Raw genomic sequence first — 21,025 nt, 5'->3', positions numbered from 1 at the left:
GCTTCAGAGTAAGTAGAAAGTGCGTTTGCTGTTGTAAGGTTAACCAGGCTGGGTTAACAGTATGAAACGGATATAACTTTAGTATCGCTCTCGCTCTCTCGCTCTCTCTCGCTCATGTCTTAGGTTGTACTGCCCTCTAGTGGGAACATACTGCAACTACAAAGCAACAAAGCGCATTTTCACACTGTGACCACTGGGAGCGCGGTGGTGAAGGCGGAAGTACAGGCAGAGGCTAGAGAGCAGGGTTGCCATGTCCGATTATTATAAGCTACTTTGGGCTTGTTTTTCCGTAAAGTTGCTTGTAGAACTTGGTAGTTGCGGGTTGTGGTTTTTTGGGCTTGTTTTTAAAGTGTAGTTATTTTTGGCTTATTTCCATTTTTTATTATCATTGTTTAAACCAGTTCTCAAACATTTGCATGTCAAGGTCAAGGATGTATTTCTCTGCAGACCCCCACCATACCCATCCATCATCATTCCGTTTCGATGAATTGAGTACAAAGGACTCAGTCATAGTACTTTCTTGGGTTTAAAAATCCTCTTAACAGACCTTGTATTGAACTGTACTTCGTGTGCTTGTCTTTGCAAACTGTTAATTAAGTATTCAATCGATGAAAAAATGTTTTAACTTTCAAATATATTCCAAAAATGTTTTTTTGTCTTCTCAAGATCTTTTTGAAAATAGCAGATCTACAAGTGAGCTTATGGATCGGCTATTTTCATAAAGCCAATAAAGTGCTCATGTCATGTGGCTTCTTTTGGGGCTTCTTTTAAGACCTGGTTGCTTATTTCTCTCTCATACAATCTGGCAACACTAGGTAAAGGGAGAAAGAAGGGGGCTGGTGGCCATAGAATAGAAGGAACAACCGAAGGCCGGGGGATTCTAGCTTAAATTATCGTATTTTTTAACTCCAAACAAAACATCCAGACGTTGCAAACATGTCGAAGAACACCGTGTCCGACCGCTTCAGGCGAGTAGATGTGGATGAATACGACGAGAACAAGTTTGTGGACGAGGAGGACGGAGGAGAAAACACAGTGGGTCCCGACGAGGCAGAGGTGGATTCACTCATCAGACAATATCCTTTACAATCAATCATATCAGTGGTTTTCAACCTTTTTTTCGCGTCAAGGACCCCCAACATTGACACATATTAGCCCAGGCCCCAGGGACCCCCATTTGAAAAGATATGCCAGGGACTCAACCATTTAGATTTCTTGGGGGGTCCCAATCTACACTGCATCACCATCATCAGTGTTCATTTAACTCTGAGAGTGTACAAAAATGGAACCAAATGGATTTGGTTCCATTTGTACACTCAGAGTTACAGACACATAAGGGTCAATTTGGTTCCTAACTATTAATTTGTCTGGGGACCCCCTGGAACCCCTTCAAGGACCACTGGTTGAGAACCACTGAATTATATCAATCAGGGAATCAGTTATATACACTGCATGCCTATGTAATGTATTTGTTTATTATGCTTTATTATTAAGACTATTCGTTGGAGCTCTGGACTTACTTCTAACAGAGTATTTCTACATTGCAGTTTTGATAGTTTTAATCAGTAAAAAATATGAGCACTCTCTCCACCACTGGTCTTGCATGTGCATCCACAAGATGACAAGCTCTTGCACCCTAAGGTTCCAATCACTGTGCCCAGACTTGTCTAGCGAAAATCAGCCCACATTCCAAGGATTTCTGCTCCTGAATAATGCTGAATAATATCGTTTTGGTTCTACTGCAAATAATAGCAAACAGCTACATGGACGTTAAAGATAACAAACAGCTAGCCTGCCAATTATTCAGACTTTTAATGAATAGGGCCTTTTTTTAAGAAGAGGAAGTACAGCTATTCCATACCTTATAAGTCGTTATCATGCCATGCCTCTGTACACATCAGTTCAAGTGTCAGAAAAGAGGAAGGACAGAGAGGTGCTGGTTATACCTAACTATGCTAGTTTACTATGCAAAATGTAATATGTTGATTACTTGTTAACATATGCTATCTATGAAACTGTTTGCTTAACTACGGATACTAATGTTATTTAGATATGTTCAAGACAGATGCTAGGTTTAATGTTTACCTGGTAATATCCCAGTAACTTTGTTGCAGTTCATTGTTTTCTTTGCACGACCATTTACCATGTGAATGTCATTAATTTGACTAAAATTCATGCCACTGTAGCACTTAGGCCATTACATCTTTGTAAGTTGCTCCGGATGAGAGTGTCTGCCAAATGCCTAAACTGTATCTACAGAATTATACTTCCTTAACATTCTTCGCACAGGGAATCTCACAGAGGCTTTACATGCCGTTCTGAAGAACCCACCCATCAACACGAAGAACCAGAACGTCAAGGTAAGTTTATTATGTCTGCTTCAGGCATTTCCTCGGGCCTACTACTTGTCCATCATAATCTACTTGGGGGTTGTTTAAAGCGATACAATTACAACACACATGACATATTATGTAACATTTCCCTCTTACTGATGAAGCTGCTTAACATGGATAATTGACCTGGCCAACACAATAACTTTAATTACATCCACAAACTCTACTACTCTTGCTCAGTCTATTAGCTTGTTCTTTGTCTAGAGAAAAAAATCTGCACATCCCTTTGGTCTGACTCTAGTCTAGTGGGTTCTATATTGTGTAAGCACATCTGATAAAGACTACCTGGTCCTCTCTTTGTAACCAGGGTAAAATTAGTGGGACGATTTTGTTATGTGACTGCATTCTATAAAAATATCAGCTCAGTGGACTTGCCTCCCTCCTTGGCACTCGGCATCAAGGGTTGGATTGTGAGTAAGTCCCTGTGACATACTAGCATCATGACCAGGGGATGCACTTGTGCATCACACTGCCTCACGCTAAGTAAACAGGATATAGGCTCTGATCTAAGGGCCGTTGGTTCCCAAAGCTACTTATTCTATAAAAAAAGAAGAATTATTTGGCACACTTTTTTAATAGAAAATAAGTAGATCCTGTTCACAAAGTTTCGATTCAGACAGCTTCTTCCTCAGGTCTCTCAACGACCAGAGAAAGGTACATGTGTACAGGTGTGGCTATTACATGTCTCATTTGTATAAAAACCTAATTGCGTGCTTGAGACGGTGTGCGGGATCTGCTTTTTTGAAGAAATTGTATTCAACTGCAGCCCCTCCCATGTTGGCTAAATACTCACTCTTAGATTTTCTCACTTGTCACTCACAAGGATCGTGCTGAAGGTTTGGTGCTGAAAGTGCTCAGCGCCTTCAAAAGCAGTGACATAGAGAAAGGAGTGCAGTCCCTGGACAAGAACGGCGTGGACCTGCTGATGAAGTACATCTACAAAGGCTTCGAAAAGCCGTCGGAGAACAGTAGTGCAGTCCTGCTGCAGTGGCATGAAAAGGTAGGCCTCACGTTTAATGATTAAACATGATTATAACTTAACAATAACCACTTAATCAGTAATGTGTTTCTTCCTCTGTTGCAGGCACTGTCAGCAGGTGGAGTGGGCTGCATCGTCAGGGTACTAACAGCCAGGAAGACGGTCTAACACAGGAGCTCTACACCCCACCTTACTGAGACTGCAGTGGTTCGGTACACAAAGTAATCTGATGGATATATAGCAAAGGGACATAAAGGAAATCTGATTCTCAACCCAGTGTGACTTAGACCGTAGACATGAAACGATAAGTGAAATCTGGGTCACTTTTTGAAAAAAAAAAAAACAGATTTTGTTTATTTTCCTCCTGCGTGATCCAGTCTATCAAATATTATTCCTCACAGGGTGTGTGTTTGTGTGTATATATTTGTGTGTATATATACATACTGTATATGCAGTCTGTATATGTGCCTGTACTGTACAGTATACAGTCTCATATGAACAACTGTCATTCACATACATTTGTGCTGACGGGCATGATTTGTATTGACAACAAACAGAATAGTTTCGACACAGTAGCTACTACACACACACACACACACACACACACACACACACACACACACACACACACACACACACACACACACACACACACACACACACACTTTTACCACAGATGCTTAATGTTTTCAGCTTTGTTTCTCTCAGGAAAACTCCCAGAAAACGGTATTTGTTTACCACCACTCTATGTATTCTTTGCTAAATGGAGGCTTCCTGATGGGGGGGAAAAAAGCATACATCTTTTTCATTAACATACCCTCATTGCCACCATCTAGCAGTCTCCTGAAAAGCAGTAGCAGGAGCAAGGTGGATTTTCTATTGGGGTCACCATTCCCCCGAGGGTGGGGGCCTTCTCTATCTATCTATCCATCCACCATGCCTGTCCCACTTAAGGATTATTACCCATGATGCAGCACAGTCTGCTATCTCCATCACCACTCTCATTAATCCCACTTTATTGTCTATTTTCATCGCTATTTCATGTCCACTCAAAAATATACTGTACAGGGCATTACCTGGCTCTGCTATTACATTTAATAGGTGATGCATTTCTTTCCCCTTCACTTTCAGGAAAATTGCGTGTCAGCATGAGAATTGTTTCTCAGACTATGTTTCCCTTTTCTTTTTTCTTTTGTCATTTAAAAGGGAAAATAATGATCGGATTGGCTCTGATTTGTCTCCCCTTCAATATTTCATTCTGTTTATAGCTATATTTGTGCAATAGCCAGACCATTCAGACAATTCATATTTAAGTCCCAGTGCATACGGAAATTTGACAAATTGAACAAAAGTAAGTCATCATACGTCTCAAATACTTGCATGAATCCTTCTGACTTGTGAAATTCTGTCTAATTTCAAGCATTTCATGCCTGCATGCATTTGTCCCTTTTTAAAATGCTTTGGGTCTTTGCTGGAAAATTCCAATCTCCTGCATTGAAATTGAGTTTCATTTGATATTCTCTTTGTGGACATAGTACGTAGATTCATTAATTTGCTTTACTTTTTTTTTATAAGCAGGAGGAGACCTAGATCGTTTTACTTGGTCTGCCTTTTCTGGTGGATTGCTTTTGTTGCCAAATGAGTTATAACACAGTAGGCTTGTCCAAGTGTACACGTGTTTTGCTCACATATCATACATGACTTATGAAAATGTCATGTTAAGTTTCTGAACGAATAAGGGGAATTTGGTGTTTTTTCCAATCAAGCACTTGTGCTTTCTGATACATCATGAATGCATCAACATATTTATGCAACAAATTAATATATAATCATTAGTTATCAGACTTGGAATTTCATGGTTAAATAATACTGTTTTTCAGTGTTGATGCACCCATATATTCGATACTTTTTCTAATGAAGTGCTGTCTAGTTTAACACTATGAAAAAGTTCATGATTTTTTTTAGCGTGTGTATATCAAGCCAGTGATCGAGCAAGATTATAATACTACATACTAAACTGATGTACAACTGCCTTACTCATATTCCTTTTTTAAGTTTGTGCTTATCAAATGAAATAAAAGATGAAAGCTGTTTATACTGTAAAAGTTGTCATATATTCATGCACAAGCATAATTGTTCAAATGTTTTCATAGTGTAGCAAAAATGTTAATGAACTGACAATGAAAACACTTTTCTAGAGGTTGTGTTGCAGATACTAATGCAGAGTTTGAGTGTATATTTGTCATTTTATTACATTTTTCTTTTTTTTTATAAAAAAATGAATACAGTACAATATAGCAATACATTATCAGAAAACAACACCTATATACACATAAAAATAGAATACATCTTGGTAATTGGATGGAATATGACAATGATGATGCTTTAACTACCCTTTATCTGATCCCATTGTGCAACCTTGTGTTATGATGGGCAATTACCTGAGGATGAGTGTTTGACAGTCAAGTTTTCTCTTGCCAAGATGAGCACCATATCATACTAATGAAACGAACAGTTCCTTCACCTGTAGTCACATTGTTGCTTTGCGTGATGTTTCATACAATGGCATGGCAAAGGTGGGACTGCCCCGTTTTCACGTTCAAGCACTTCCCAATAAGTTAATCATAGGTAGATGTAATTATAGACTAAATTAAGGATTATTTTAGCGTCGTGTCGGTTAAGGAGGGTTGGACCTACATTCTGGGCCAGTGGTGGCTGTATTGGCCCTGAGGACTTGGTCGACCATAAATAACTATGTAGGGGTAAGGGGGACGAGACAAGAAAATCAACTTCTGAATGTCCTGAATAATTCAAATGAACAGGATTCCAGGGGATTGGGCCAATAAATAACCATTTTCCTCCAACCAAAAGAGCCTCTCTCTTGCGTTATTCCCATTCTATATCCATTCTGAGTTTGCAGTGTTGTACTCCCGTAGTGGCCTCTCACACTCCAAACAAGTACGTTTTTTTTTATCAGTCTGTTGTTTGATGCAGCATCTTTTTCAAACCACACCCAGCCAGTTGCCGCTAACGCTTGCTTGCACTCAGTGGTGCTTTGCAAGGTGGACGCGACCCCTCACCGCCCCCTTCTTTTATGTCATGTAAAGTGCTCTCAGTAGGGGTAGGCGGACACGGCAATGTAGACAATGAAGGTCGTCTGGTATTCGATGCCTCCGTCCTCGCTGAAGGACAGAGCTCGGACCTTCATGCGGTAAGTGTGGGGCTCTCGTAATGCCTGTGTGGTAAACAGTACTCCCTTTAGGTTCTCATCTCGCAGGGCGAAGGGTAACGTGACGTCTTCGTCCACAGCTAGGAAAGTGGTTCTGGGGTGCATCACACCGTCTTGGGTGTAGGCCACCAGCCTAATCAGGTCCTGATTGGCTGCAATGCCAAAAGGGAGTGACAGCAGCTTGTATTCCAGGGCATAGGGGCTCAGGGCACATTCCACATCATTTGGAGGGCAGTTCTTCAGACAGAATCTACAGAAATCACAGAGAGGATTTATAAATTAATGCATCCATTAATAGATTTATGATGTAATGGCCTGAGGTATTTGAGTAATAAAGTTCCTCTTCCTGGGCATTTAAACTGAGGCATTATTTCCTTTCTCCACCAAACAATTGTTTACCTGAGCATTGAATAATGTGTTTGTGATAAATCTAATTAAAGAATAGGCTGATTGTTATCAAGTGTTTACCCTGTGGCTGGTTCTCTCTTGTAGTTGGGTGGACAAGGTGTGTCAATACATTGGTAACTTCCTCGCATGTTGAAACACATCCTGTTGGCTCCACACTGGATATTCTGTTCCAGACACTCGTCGATGTCTGTAGACATAGAAAACCAGAACGATTAGAAAAGTGTCCTCCCCAGAGCACAGGTCTCCACCAGGCCCGGGCTGCCTACCCAGGGCTCACAAACTTTGGAAGGCTGTCATAGCCAATTGGAATGGGATCTGAAAAATTTGAATTATATATTATACGTTTCAAGCTTTTATATCTGCTACATTTGATGCTTTTGTTTGACACTGTACTATGATCAAGTAGGGCGTTAGTTAATGAAAAAACACAAAAAGTTCGAATATGGAGATAAGAGGTTTCTGCCGGACAGCTAGGATGAAGTGAATTCTTCACTTCATCCTAGACTTGTTTTCATTAACTCTTTCATTAAAGACGAGAACAGCACTGCACTGTTTATATCTACAAAGCCTTACTCAAGAAATTGCCTAATTATCTTAACAGTCTATTAGAACCTAAAGTTGGCCATCACCTCACCCGTTCTCAGGATTACTTTGTTTTCGAAATTCCCTCTGCTAGTTCTGAACTAGGTAAGACGACCTTTCGTTATTATGCCCCTCACATGTGGAACTGTCTACAATCAGTTCTAAAACTGGAGAACTTGATTTAACTTGATCGCTTTAAAACACTTGTGAGGAATACTCTGAAATTTAACTGTACTTGTACATTCTGAAATGTTTACTATCCTGTAATGTATTTATGTTTAAATTGTATGCTTTGTACACTGTAATCAGGGCGTCATTGGAAAAGAGAGTGGCTCTCAATTGACCTTCCTGAATAAATAAAGGTGAAAGAAAGCCCCTGACACTACTGTATGACTCAGAAATATCGGTCGGATCAGCAGTCCGACGGAAAATGTCTCCTTGAATGGTGATTACAACACCTTGACAAATCAGTTAGTTAACTAGACTGACATTAATCCCCAAATTAGGGTTTGAGGTTTGGACAAAATCGGTAGTAGTAGTAGCAACATTTTCAGCAAAGATAATTGGTGTAGACTAAGAAATCAACTGTGTCATAAAAAATGAAGTCATACAATACTTTAGTTTAAACAAAATGCCATACAGTCCTGTTGTTAAAAAAAAGAAAGCTATTAAATGCCATAATACTTTGTTCTTGTCAGCCTAAATTGTTTACAGCACAGCTATCTATTTTTATATTTAATTCTTGTGACAATCCTGGGGGTTGTCAGGGTAACTGGTGTGGTTGTCATGGTTACTAACCATGTGTCATGTGTTTCAGAATGATTGGAGGGCGGAGTGTGTCATCAGTGGAGATCTGGCCCACCTGGATTGTTCTCTATAAAATGGGTGGCTGGACTTCACTCTAGTCCTCTCTCTCACCATAAAGCTCACTGGATGCACTCCAGCCTTTTGGATTTTGGTTGTTAAAGGACAAGGCCACTTTGGTAGAGGTTTGGGTTGTGTAGTTAGTTACCTTGCCATGATGTAACTCCAAAGGTGAACAAGAAATCTAAAATAATTGTGCCATTGAATAGAAATTGATCATTCAAAATATGCCTACATTGTACGGTAAAACAGCTCTCAAAGTCACGCTTTTAGCACATAAACGAACACAAAGCGATTCAGTCAATATACAACATCACCAAACCCAGTACCATTTTTTTTTTTTTTAATAAAAATGTCAACTTCCTGCTGATTTTACTATTTGAAGATCCGAATCCTGGTCTGCGGATCCAGTCCGGGTTTTCTTTTTAATAAAAATGGCAAAATCAACAGGATGTTAGCCTTATTTAAAAAACAAACTGTACTGGGTTTGGTGATGTTTTATATTGTCTGAATCAACTTTATTTGCCTTCGTTTGTGCTAAAAGTGACTTTGAGAGCTGTTTCAGCATACAATGTAATTCGAGAGCTGTTTGAGCATACAATGTAATTCAATGAGCATATTTTGAATTATCAATGGAGCACTTATTTTAGATTTCTTGCCCACCTTTGGAGATGCATCATAGCAAGGTAACTACACAACCCAAATGTCTACCAAGTGGTCTTTCCTTTTAAGCACTGTTAACCACCCCAGTATCCGTATTGTGGGGATAGCTTTAGCAGAAAATAGCCGATCGACAAGCTCACTACGACACGTGAGCTTGTCGATCGGCTATTTTCAGCCAAAGCTTTCCCCACAATAACACAAAACAGAAAATACACTAGTATTGAGCCCTGAGGGACACCGGTTACCCATATGGGGTTAAGTTAGTTTTAATAAAATCATTTAAACGTTTGTTGTTTGAGTTTCCTCATTTTGTTACAAACTCAGCCGTTTGCAACACTCTTGGTTGGTTGTTGCAATAAATACATTACATTTAAGTGGTTGGATTCAATTTACGTAATTCGTTATCCCTGAGTCACTAGAATACCTCAAAACGAAGTATGGAGCTCGGCCTATAATTGATCATTGATTTGATTGATATGCTGCATGCCATGAGTGCAAAGTTGTATTTTCTTAAACTTAATTCAGCTAATCAAAGAGGATCTGTGGTCATAATACAGCACTGTTTGAGGAACTATAGTTGAACACTTTACAGACGTATGTTTTAATGTCCAGTCCAAAGTGAGAACAATGTAGCCTACTTGATTTAACACCAAAACTGCTATAGTTTTGATCATCTGAAACTAAGGAATTTATAAAGGACAAAAAGGGTATGAATTTTAGGTCATTACGAAGCATCTCTCTGTTTGCTTTCAATGAAGGTGTAAATCTGGGTTCAGACTCAGTCAGAGTAAACGTTTTCTAACAGATGGTTTTAAACAACCTAAATCTCAGTTGTGTCATAATGAACCCTTTCCCTTATCATCAGAGGGTGTATCTAGTAGATTCAGTCATTCTGTCAGGGGTAGAGGTGTTTGCTGTGGATTTTTGTCTTTTGACCTGTCACCTCTTGCTTTAGCTTTAAATATAACCTCAAAATCCTAATATATGTGAAAGGCTTGGTGGTGCAAGAGAAAAGCATAGGCTTCACAAGCGGATAGTTGTGGGTTTGAATCTTGTTCAGGGAAGATCTCAATTTTCGGTCTTTTTAAGGCGAGAAGCATGGATGAAGCCCGCCTCCCGCCTCACGCCCTCTTTTAGCTCCGGTAGGAGAGGGAGGAGCATGGAGGGAGCCCACCTCCAGGGGGAGGAGCTTAAGAATCCGGTAGGAGAGGGAGGAGCATGGAGGGAGCCCACCCCCAGGGGGAGGAGCCTAAATAATTTACATATTATGCAAAGTTTTTTTTTCTTTTTTTTGTGATTTTATGGACTCTGTTTTTCACATTAAGTTGATTGAGGTATTCTTTGTATTGTTTAGTTTTTTTTTTTATTGTTTAGTGTTTTTTTTCCATCACCAGTTTGTATTGACCACAGTTGCATTTTAGTTGTTTTACCCTTTCAGTTTTTATTTAGTAGTTGTTTGAGTTGTTTTGAGTGAGATTTGAACCAGGAATCCTGGGTTTATGAACCACGTATTTATCTTTTAAGCCACGCTGGCATGGAAGTCACAATTGGGAACGTCATACTTAACAACCACCTTTTAGAATTTAGATGGACAGTGAAAATGTTCTTCAGGAGGTTTGAACCTTAAACCTTCTGCTTTCAGACCCTGCATTTATCTCGTGAGCCACACAGGTATGGACACTACAAATGAGAACGTAATACTTAACCGACCTTTTAGAATTTAGATGGACAGTGAAAATGTTTTTCAGGAGGTTTGATCCTTAAACCTTCTGCTTTCAGACCCTGCATTTATCTCTTGTGCCACATAGGTATGGACATTACAAATGAGAACATAATACTTAGCCCACCTTTTAGAATTTAGATGGACAGTGAAAATGTTCTTCAGGAGGTTTGATCCTTAAACCTTCTGCTTTCAGACCCTGCATTTATCTCTTGAGCCACACAGGTATGGACATTACAAATGAGAACGTAATACTTAACCCAACTTTTAGAATTTAGATGGACATTGAAAATGTGACCTCCATTATAAATCTCTGAACTTTTAAAGGAGTACAATTCTAAAACTATTAAACATTTCAAAGATTCCTTTTCAGGCAAACATGTCCACAGTAAGATGAACATTTTGAAGTATGATTGAGGTTACTAGGCGCAGGGCCGGATCTACCATATGGGCACTTTGGGCACGTGCCCAGGGGCACCTGGGCATCAGGGGGCACACACACAAAAAAAAAGAAAAAACATTTTGCAGCTATCTAATACGAATGAAATAAAGAAATTATGTCAAATGTCAAAAAAAATCTCAAAATTGTCAAAATGTTTGACAGCTAAATTGCCTGAAACGTACTCCTATAACAAGTTTTTGGGGGAACGATTTTGGCCTCCAGACTTAGTGATTTTTTCGGATTAAACTTTCGTTTCGGTAGTGACCAACTTTCGTTTCGGTATTGAAAAAATAAATTGACTAAGTCCAGAGCTCGATGAATGTTAGGGACCAAAAAAAGTCACTACAAAGTACTACCAATCAACTCTAAATTGCCTGAAACGTACTCCTAACAGGTTTTTGGGGGGACGATTTTGGCCTCCACACTTAGTGATTTTTTCGGATTTAACTTTCGTTTCGGTAAAATAAATTTTACCGAAACGAAAATTACCAAATCAACTCTAAATTGCCTGAAACGTACTCCTAACAGGTTTTTGGGGGGACGATTTTGGCCTCCACACTTAATGATTTTTTCGGATTTAACTTTCGTTTCGGTAAAATAAATTTTACCGAAACGAAAATTACCAATCAACTCTAAATTGCCTGAAACATACTCCTAACAGGTTTTTGGGGGGACGATTTTGGCCTCCACACTTAGTGATTTTTTCGGATTTAACTTTCGTTTCCGTAGTGACAAACCTTTGTTTCGGTAGTGACACAATGGTGAAAAAATAAATGTACTAAGTCCAGAGCTCGATGAATGTTAGGGACCAAAAAAGGTCACTACAAAGTACTACCTATCAACTCTAAATTGCCACTATAAAGTACTACCAATCAACTCTAAATTGCCTGAAACGTACTACTAGGCGTAAGTATGTAGTTGTAAGCCTGCCTTTAAATATCCATTGGCCGCATTGACAATACATTGGGCGCTTAAAGTTAAATATCTCCAAAACTACAAATGATTTCAAAGAAAAACATCTCAAGCATGCATGTCCACAGTAAGGTGGAATTTTGGAACTGTGAATGGAGTTTCTAGGTGAAAGTGTTTTTTTGAGGTCCCAAAATCTTCCATCGACCTCCATTATAAATCTCTGAACTTTTAAAGGAGTACAATTCTAAAACAATGAAACATTTCAAAGATCCCTTTTCAGGCAAACGTGTCCATATTAGGATGAACATTTTAAAGTTTGAATGGGGTTTCTATTCTATATATGACATTTTGAATCATTACAGTCAGTTCACCTTCTTTTGGGTCTTGAGTCGAACCAATTACACCCGCAGAGACATCAAATTTCTCTTTTGGGTCTTGAGTCTTGGGACTCAAGACTCAAATCCTGGAAATCAAATCCTGGAAATGGCAAATCAGCATGTGTGGGATTTGAAGGTGCAAGAGTCAGGTAAAAGTTGGAAAAATGTCCAAGTTGGATTTGAACTGGGAACCTTCCGGTTGTAAGGCCTGTATCTTAACCACTGCACCACATTGATTCTAACTGACTTTGTTCACTTGCGTGTTCTTCACTAAAAGATTAGATAAAGGTGCAGGAGTCAGGTAAAAGTTCAAAAAATGTCCTTGTTGGATTTGAACCAGCAACCTTCTGGTTATAAGCCCTGTATCTCAATCACTGCACCACTGTCATTTATCCTAAATCTGTTCACTTGCATGTTCTTCATTGAAAGGTTAGATAAAGGTGAAACAGCCACGTAAAAGTTGGAAAATATTCCTTGTTGGATTTGAACTCAGAACATTCTGTGTGCAAGGCCTGTATCCTATCTACTGCTCCACCATGGTTCATATTTTCTCTTGTCTCTTGCAGGCTGTTCACTGAAAGATTAGATACAGACCACAAGAGTCAGATAAAAGTTGGGAAAATGTCCTAGTTGAATTTGAACCTTCTGGTTGCAAGCCCTTTATCTAAACCACTGCACCACAGAGGTTCTTATTATTCTGTTAACTTGCGTGGTATTCACTAAAAGATTAGATAAAGGTAAAAGCCCCAGGTAAAAGTTGGAAAGATGTACTTGCTGGTTTTGAACTCAGGACCATCAGTGTGCAAGGCCTGTATCTTAACCACTGCTCCACCATGGTTAATACCTTTTTAGGTCTCTTGCACATTCTTCAGTGAAAGATTAGATAAAGGTGCAAGAGTCAGGTAAAAGTTGGAAAAATGTCCTAGTTGGTTTTGAACTGTGAACCTTCTGGTTACAAGCCCTGTATCTAAACCACTGCACCACAGTGGTTCTTACTCAATCTGTTCACATGCGTGGTCTTCAATGAAAGATTAGATAAAGGTAAAAGCCAAAGTTTGTACTTTTCCCCCTTTAAATGTCCATTGCCATTGACAATGCATTTGGCGCTTAAAGTTAAATATTTCAAAAACTACAAATCATTTAAACGTAAAACATCTCAAGGATGCATGCCCACAGTAAGGTGGGATTTTTGAACTGTGAATGGAGTTTCTAGGTGAAAGCATTTTTTTGAGGTCCCAAAATCTTCCATCGACCTCTTTTATAAATCTCTGAACTTTTAAAGGAGTACTATTCTAAAAACAATTAAACGTTTCAAAGATCCATTTTCAGGCAAACGTGTCCATATTAGGATGAACATTTTAAAGTATGAATGGGGTTTCTATTCTATATATGACATTTTGAATCATTACAGTCAGTTCACCTTCTTTTGGGTCTTGAGTCGAACCAATTACTCCCGCGGAGACATCAAATTTCTCTTTTGCGCCTTGAGTCTTGGGACTCAAGGCCCAAAAGAGAAATTTGATGTCTCCGCGGGAGTAATTGGTTCGACTCAAGACTCTTTTGGGTCTTGAGTCTTGGGACTCAAGTCTTGAGTCTTGGGACCCACTCAATCTGTTCACTTGCGTGGGTCTTGAGTCTTGGGACTCAAGACTCAAATCCTGGAAATCAAATCCTGGAAATGGTCAAATCAGCATGTGTGTGATTTGAAGGTGCAAGAGTCAGGTAAAAGTTGGAAAAATGTCCAAGTTGGATTTGAAATGGGAACCTTCCGGTTGTAAGCCCTGTATCTTAACTGCTGCACCACAGTGATTCTGACTTTGTTCACTTGCGTGTTGTTCACTAAAAGATTAGATAAAGGTGCAGGAGTCAGGTAAAAGTTCAAAAAATGTCCTTGTTGGATTTGAACCAGCAATCTTCTGGTTATAAGCCCTGTATCTCAATCACTGCACCACTGTAATTCATCCTAATTCTGTTCACTTGCATGTTCTTCATTGAAAGGTTAGATAAAGGTGAAACAGCCACGTAAAAGTTGGAAACTATTCCTTGTTGGATTTGAACTCAGAACATTCTGTGTGCAAGGCCTGTATCCTATCCACTGCTCCACCATGGTTCATAGCTTCTCTTGTCTCCTGCAGGCTGTGCACTGAAAGATTAGATACAGACCACAAGTCTTATCTAACCTTCATTGAAAGGTTAGATAAAGGTGAAACAGCCACGTAAAAGTTGGGAAAATGTCCTAGTTGAATTTGAACTGGGAACCTTCTGGTTGCAAGCCCTGTATCTAAACCACTGCACCACAGAGGTTCTTATTATTCTGTTAACTTGCGTGGTATTCACTAAAAGATTAGATAAAGGTAAAAGCCCCAGGTAAAAGTTGGAAAGATGTCATTGCTGGTCTTGAACTCAGAACCATCTGTGTGCAAGGCCTGTATCTTAACCACTGCTCCACCATGGTACATACTTTCTGTGGTCTCCTGCACGCTCTTCAGTGAAAGATCAGATAAAGGTGCAAGAGTTAGGTAAAAGTTGGAAAAATTTCCTGGTTGGATTCAGGGGCGGACTGGCCATTTGGCGTACCGTGCAAATGCCCAGTGGGCCGCTGGGCCAGATTTTTTTTTTTTTTAAATATATTTTCGCTCCCGTTTTAGGATTATTACGGTCATTTCCGGGTCGCGCGGCCCAATTATTAGTTACGTTAATGTTTGGGCTGGGATTCTCTCCAGCAGGGGCCTCAGTGCGGCTGCAGAGTTCATGTGCAGGGCTGGGCTGAAACAGTAGCCCTGCCCCCCCCCCCACCCCCCGCCCCCCCCCCCCCCCCCCCCCGTTGACAAAACGGCCCGGGGGGTGGTGGGCCGGTTCGGACCAAAATGCCAGGGCCTAATTTTGGTCCCAGTCCGGCCCTGATAGACCCCTGGGGGGACTCGGAACAGAGGTTCTTACCTTGACATGTCTTGCCGTTGGTCATGAGTCGGTAACCAGCAGGACAGAGACACCTGTGACTCCCTGGGGTGTTCATACACTCATGCTGACACGTGTCCCTCACCTCACACTCATTGATATCTGCGCGCGCGCGCACACACACACACACACACACACACACACACACACACACACACACACACACACACACACACACACACAGACAGACAGACAGACACACACAGTGCACACAGTGCACAAACAACAATTCAGACAGGATCAGAGGATAAAAACGTGTATGATTAGTTTACATAACACATTCACAACATAGTCAAAAAAGCCATAAAGCAGCAGCAAAGTTCAGTACAGCAAGCAGATTCATAAAAACATCTCCATGATCTGCTCTCTCCATCTTAGTCCTGCCTATCCTCTATAGTTACCTAGGCAGAGGCCACCCCTGGCCTCAAACCCCTGTGGACAGGCGAGGACGCCCCACTGTGGGCTTTTCGTGCGGGTCTCTCTGCGGCTACGACTCCTATAGCGCTGCCCCATGCTGGCTCCATAGGAGTGGTAGCTGTGAGAGGCCAGGTTGTGGTACAGGCGCTGAGAGGAGCTTTGCTCGGGGGAAGACTGGGAGGCCCGGTAGCCATATGAGTAGCTCTCATAGGTGGGCAGCCTCTCCAGCCCAGCGCAGGACTTGCCATCCCCCAGCAGATGGCGCCCTGGTGGGCAGGTGCACTTGAAGCTGCCCGGAGTGTTGACGCACTGGTGGGCGCAGGGCTGAGGGAGCCGCTCGCACTCATTAATGTCTGCCCTCAGCACAAAGAAAGACCAGCACCAGGGAAAGAAGGGAAGATGGCATAGAAGGTGGATGGAAGGAAAGGAGGGGGTAGAGATAGTGGAGGAAGTAAGGGAATATTGAGGTTGTTGAGGGGTAATCAAAGGGGAGGTGAATGATCAATAGTAAAGGACAGAGGCATAAATTAAGGTAATGAGAAAGGGCAGGCCATGAAAATAGAGGAGGAAGATGAGAGGGGACAAAGAAAAGGGCAAATGTCAATTACCCCATTGCATAACAATACATTTTCATGTCCCTAAGACAGAAATGTATTGAGACTATGAATACATTCATATGATTTGAATGAGAGGATAACGTTAATACCTCTCATATCAAATGCAAACACTGATTTGAAGACGATTACTTCAAATTACCGTGATTGTGAATGATAACTCAATTTGACATTCTTTTCTATGGACTAAAAATCCAAATCAAATGTCAAAATACAAAAAGAATTGTACTAATCTTTGACATAAGGTGCAATATCCAATTAATTGCATGTTATACAAAGACAGACATCAAATTCCAGTGTTAATGATGTCACATGGGGGGGTGGGAGACAGTCAATGTATGCCATTACAAAAGCATAGCGACTCCAAGAAGTAGCCAGTACCCAAAGTATGAGGTTGAAACTGGAAAGGTGAAAGAGAGTGAAAGATGACAGAGCCATGAGAGACAGAGGTGCTGGTCATTCATTTTCAGGGTACCTTTCCATTCATCTGGTCCTTCCTTATCCTGTCTCTTACTTTTATCTGACCATGTATGGGATTAATATTAATTTACATTTTTAAATTAAAAGACCTTATAATATGTTAGTCCTCTGAAAGGTATTGAGTTAGTTTTTTGGGGGGGTCTTCTTTGCAGCGTTATAGTGATGTAAGCAAGCAGTTGCATAAGCATGTAATGTCAGCCCGATGTGACAAATGACAGCAGGATTAAACAGTGATTTAAACAGAGGTGAGTCAGAGAGAGAGAAAATAGGATTCTGCTGGCAGAAGCAATGCAGATGGTGGGATGGGTTATGGGAGGTGATAGAAGTGAGGGCGGATCAACCAGGGCAAAATATTTCTTGCTGTTTATGTCATCATTACACACCTTAGACTCACCTTTATTACACTTGCGCTAATATCGTTTCCAGTCGGATCAATGCAATCACATTGTCATGCTCATTTAACATACTGTGTATATGTCTGGCGAGGGATGGTGATGGGTGACAAGGGGGCGCAGGATTTGGGGGATAAGTGGGGATAGAAGGAATGCACATACCGACACAAGGTCTTCCCACGCCCTGAGAGCGGTAGCCCCGCGGGCAGGTGCAGTGGTAACTGCCTCTGGTGTTTTCACAGATCTGGTTGTATCTGCACTGATGGGTCCCATCTCGGCACTCGTCAATGTCTACAGGAGGCCAACAGGGACACAGCGTTTAATACCATCATGTTAGAACAAGTATTATTAATACACCGTTTTGACCATTTGTTGAAATTGTGGGATTGGGAGGCACGTGTACTGAAGTCATGTGTGACACAAATGTATTTGGTATTTGCTTAGGCTCTGTCACATGACTCCATTTCACCATCAAAACATAGCCTTTCCCAGCACAGAGAACATCTCTGCGCCGGCAGGTGACGCAAGAATACAAAATGAAGAATGAGTGGACAGACTACCAAATGCAATAGTTATGTGCTGCTTTCTTTGTCTGCCTCAATTTGTTATTTTGTAAAGATTACATTTATTATTGTGTATCATTTATTTGAAGGTTTTGGCCATATTTGCACATGGCAAGTTTATATTTTGTTTATTTCTACTGCACAAGCATATATCATTTTAGACATTTCAGTTAGGTTAATCTTTCTCTGATTATTTAAATAATAAATCAGATCTTATTAAGTAAATCAGTACTTGAGTTTTTTCACTAGGTGCTTTTTTACGCCGTCTTAAACTTTGACTTTGACTTCTACTTGAGTCATTATTATTTTAACAGTACTTTTAGCTCAGGTTTTGGCTATTCAGTCCACTTCTGGATATTTAGCAACTGCATTTATCAAGGGTAACTGAGTGAGAGGGAACTCTGTCCCTCCATCCAGTGGTTGAACACTCACCTACACATGTCCCGTTGGCACCTTTGGTCATGCCATTGGGGCACAGGTCAATACAGGTGTAACTACCACGTGAGTTCTTACACTGCTGGTCTGAGCGACAAACCCTCTGTCTGCACTCATTTATGTCTGGGGAGACAAAGCGGGAGAGGTTAGGTTACTGTGTAGATTAATAAGTGTAAAGTTTTTCCTTTAAGGAATGGGGAAACTATAAGTAATGGTATGGGGTACTTCAATGCAAGAGTAATTGTCTAACCTATACAGCGGCGGTTCCTGAGTTGGTACCCTGGCTCACAGGCACAGCGATAGCTCCCAATAGTGTTCAGACAGTGCTGGTTACATGGGTTGGACTCCTGACATTCATTCACATCTGTAAATGAATGGTATTAAAAAACAGCATAATCAACATTATCAAGCCTTCAAAGCATGAATAACAACAAGCAGCATGACTTTGAGATTAAAAGAATGGAACATTAGTTTACTAATTTTACCTGTGCAACTCAGACCATCTGCGGTCCTCCTGAAACCCCTCCCACAGCGCATGACACACCGGTAAGAGCCAATAGTGTTCTCACAGTCCTGTGCATCATGGCACATGTGCCCGCCCAGCGAGCACTCATCAATATCTGAGATCAAGGACAGATAATTCAATGAATTACAATGTATTTGTCTATCATGTAATATTAATTGTAGGCGTTGGTCTTTTATGCTGTGTATGTGTGTGCACACGCACATATCTGTATATCTGTCTATACATGTGTCAACATGTGTCCTGTATGCCTGCCTGAATATGTAACATGGAAATACAGTCGTCCACAGTACATGGAAAGCTACTATTGAAGGCTAACAGGCTGTGTGTGCTTTGAGTACCCTGACAGGTCCTTCCATCTGCAGATATGGTGAGTCCCCGTGGACAGGAGCAGTAGTAGGTGCCCATGGCGTTGTGGCAGGCATGTGAACAGGGGTTCCCCACTTCACACTCATTCTCATCTGCAGCATAGAAACAACAATGAACACACAAAACACTACACACACAGTGTGTCACAACACGTGGGTGTCAGCACACAGTAAAATCCTCCATATTAATTTAACTCAGATTGTACAAATGGAACCAAATGGATCCTCCACTTTCGTTACATTTGTACACTCTCAACAAGTAACACATGTAGTAGTAATACGGTATACATTTAGATTAATTGAAAAAGTTATAATAAATATAAAAGTTATAATTCATTAGTTGACTTTAAAACATGGATGAGTTTTGTGAGAGAAAGATCCTTATTGTATTTGTTCACTTCTATATATTTGCCACAAAAATAAGACTCTTGACACATTACCTGCACAATAGGGCCCAGCAGAATTCAGACTGAAACCGTGAGGGCACTGGTTACTGCGATCACCTGTGTAATTGGTGTTACGTAAGAGAGAAAAATATCAAAGGGAAAAAAGAGAGCTCAGATTAAAGGTGATAGTCAAGGTGTGTTTACAGAGTGTAATATTAAGCTCATTAAACAATCATACTGGCTTCAATACATGTCATTGTCTATTCACAGCTTTAGCCATATATTGTACATGAACAGACAATTTCCTACCGTTAACTGCCTACCGAACCTCCCTGAATAATTCAGTCAATGTTGGCTAAACATCATTGCATGGTTAATAAGTCATGGACGTTTGACTATTTTCCGCAAGACTTTTCAAATAAATCGAAAAAATAGCTAAAATAAACCATCTACAAGCTCACAACGCATCGTGATGCCACACGTTGTATGAAAATCAACATTGCAAGTTGATTTTCAGAATCCAAAAACCAACAAACAAACAAACCACGCTATGCCTTGGAAAATTCTCTGCAGTAATATAAAGTATAACGTGAGTCGTATTCAATAGTCCGAATATGCCAGACCACCACTATGGTCCCTTAAAACTGTCATTGTGGCAGCATGTAGATCCATAGATGGAGAAAATGTTTAGATACCGTACTCTGTCTTTATGAAAACATGATATCTCACCCTTGGCGATGGTGGCATGAATGCTATACTCCAGCACCTCCTCCAGGGGGTGGTACTGAGCGCTGATGGCCGTGGCGTGCAGTGTCTCCACCAGATAAGGCATCTTGCCCTTGGACACGTCGTAGGTGATGGTGTGGTTCCAGGAGTAAGGCACGCTCTCCCTGTCGATGCTGAACATGCGTGTGGACAGGGCATACAGCTGCCCCGGTCCAGTCTGGATGTAGTCCTCTGTGTAGTCCTGCATATAGTACAACACATTAGACACAACATAGAATGTCTTTGGTCGTATTTAATGAAACTTCAAAGTTTCATAAAAGTGGTGCTGGTGTGGTGTCTGTGCCAACAATAGTGGTTTAACCACCAATGTTCAAGTTAAAAACGACAGCAGGGTAAAAACATGGCAGGCTGCATAAGACTGACATTAGAGTACAATGTGATGTAAGAAACACATCTGCAGCTAATAGAATTCATATGGGGTGTGTTAGCTTGGTTAGTACTAACTAGACCATACCCGGTCGGCGCAGCGCATCCGGCGACAGTGTTTGACACAAAAACGCTAATAAGAAGCTGAGATTTGATGAAATTGAAAAA

The 21,025-nt window shown here is 40.7% G+C and overlaps 2 protein-coding genes across 2 annotated transcripts in view; one reads left to right on the top strand and one right to left on the bottom strand.

The window, feature by feature from the left end:
* Positions 1 to 815: 815 nt before the first annotated feature.
* arpc5b (actin related protein 2/3 complex, subunit 5B) lies at positions 816 to 5,463 on the top strand. Its single transcript, XM_084066544.1, has 4 exons — positions 816 to 1,077; positions 2,289 to 2,360; positions 3,217 to 3,393; positions 3,478 to 5,463. Exons 1-4 carry the CDS (start codon positions 937 to 939, stop codon positions 3,538 to 3,540), a joined length of 453 nt encoding a protein of 150 aa, XP_083922670.1. The 5' UTR covers positions 816 to 936; the 3' UTR covers positions 3,541 to 5,463.
* A 143-nt stretch (positions 5,464 to 5,606) lies between these two features.
* The window catches only part of hmcn1 (hemicentin 1), a 191,236-nt gene continuing 175,817 nt past the window's right edge, over positions 5,607 to 21,025 (bottom strand). Inside the window, exons 97-107 of the mRNA XM_084066545.1 lie at positions 20,435 to 20,672; positions 19,760 to 19,822; positions 19,293 to 19,412; positions 18,914 to 19,048; positions 18,679 to 18,792; positions 18,426 to 18,551; positions 17,593 to 17,721; positions 15,929 to 16,297; positions 15,510 to 15,629; positions 7,070 to 7,196; positions 5,607 to 6,851 (exon numbers count right to left, since the gene is read on the bottom strand). Of these exons, the coding sequence (XP_083922671.1) occupies positions 6,485 to 6,851; positions 7,070 to 7,196; positions 15,510 to 15,629; positions 15,929 to 16,297; positions 17,593 to 17,721; positions 18,426 to 18,551; positions 18,679 to 18,792; positions 18,914 to 19,048; positions 19,293 to 19,412; positions 19,760 to 19,822; positions 20,435 to 20,672 (1,908 nt within the window). The 3' untranslated portion in view covers positions 5,607 to 6,484. The remainder of the gene's footprint in view (positions 6,852 to 7,069; positions 7,197 to 15,509; positions 15,630 to 15,928; positions 16,298 to 17,592; positions 17,722 to 18,425; positions 18,552 to 18,678; positions 18,793 to 18,913; positions 19,049 to 19,292; positions 19,413 to 19,759; positions 19,823 to 20,434; positions 20,673 to 21,025) is intronic.

This window comes from Gymnoscopelus microlampas (assembly GCF_963454915.1).
Source record: "Gymnoscopelus microlampas genome assembly, chromosome: 9".
NCBI classification, from domain to species: domain Eukaryota; kingdom Metazoa; phylum Chordata; class Actinopteri; order Myctophiformes; family Myctophidae; genus Gymnoscopelus; species Gymnoscopelus microlampas.
The sequence above is the reverse complement of the archived record's forward strand: the minus strand, read 5'-3'. Positions and strand labels throughout refer to the sequence as shown.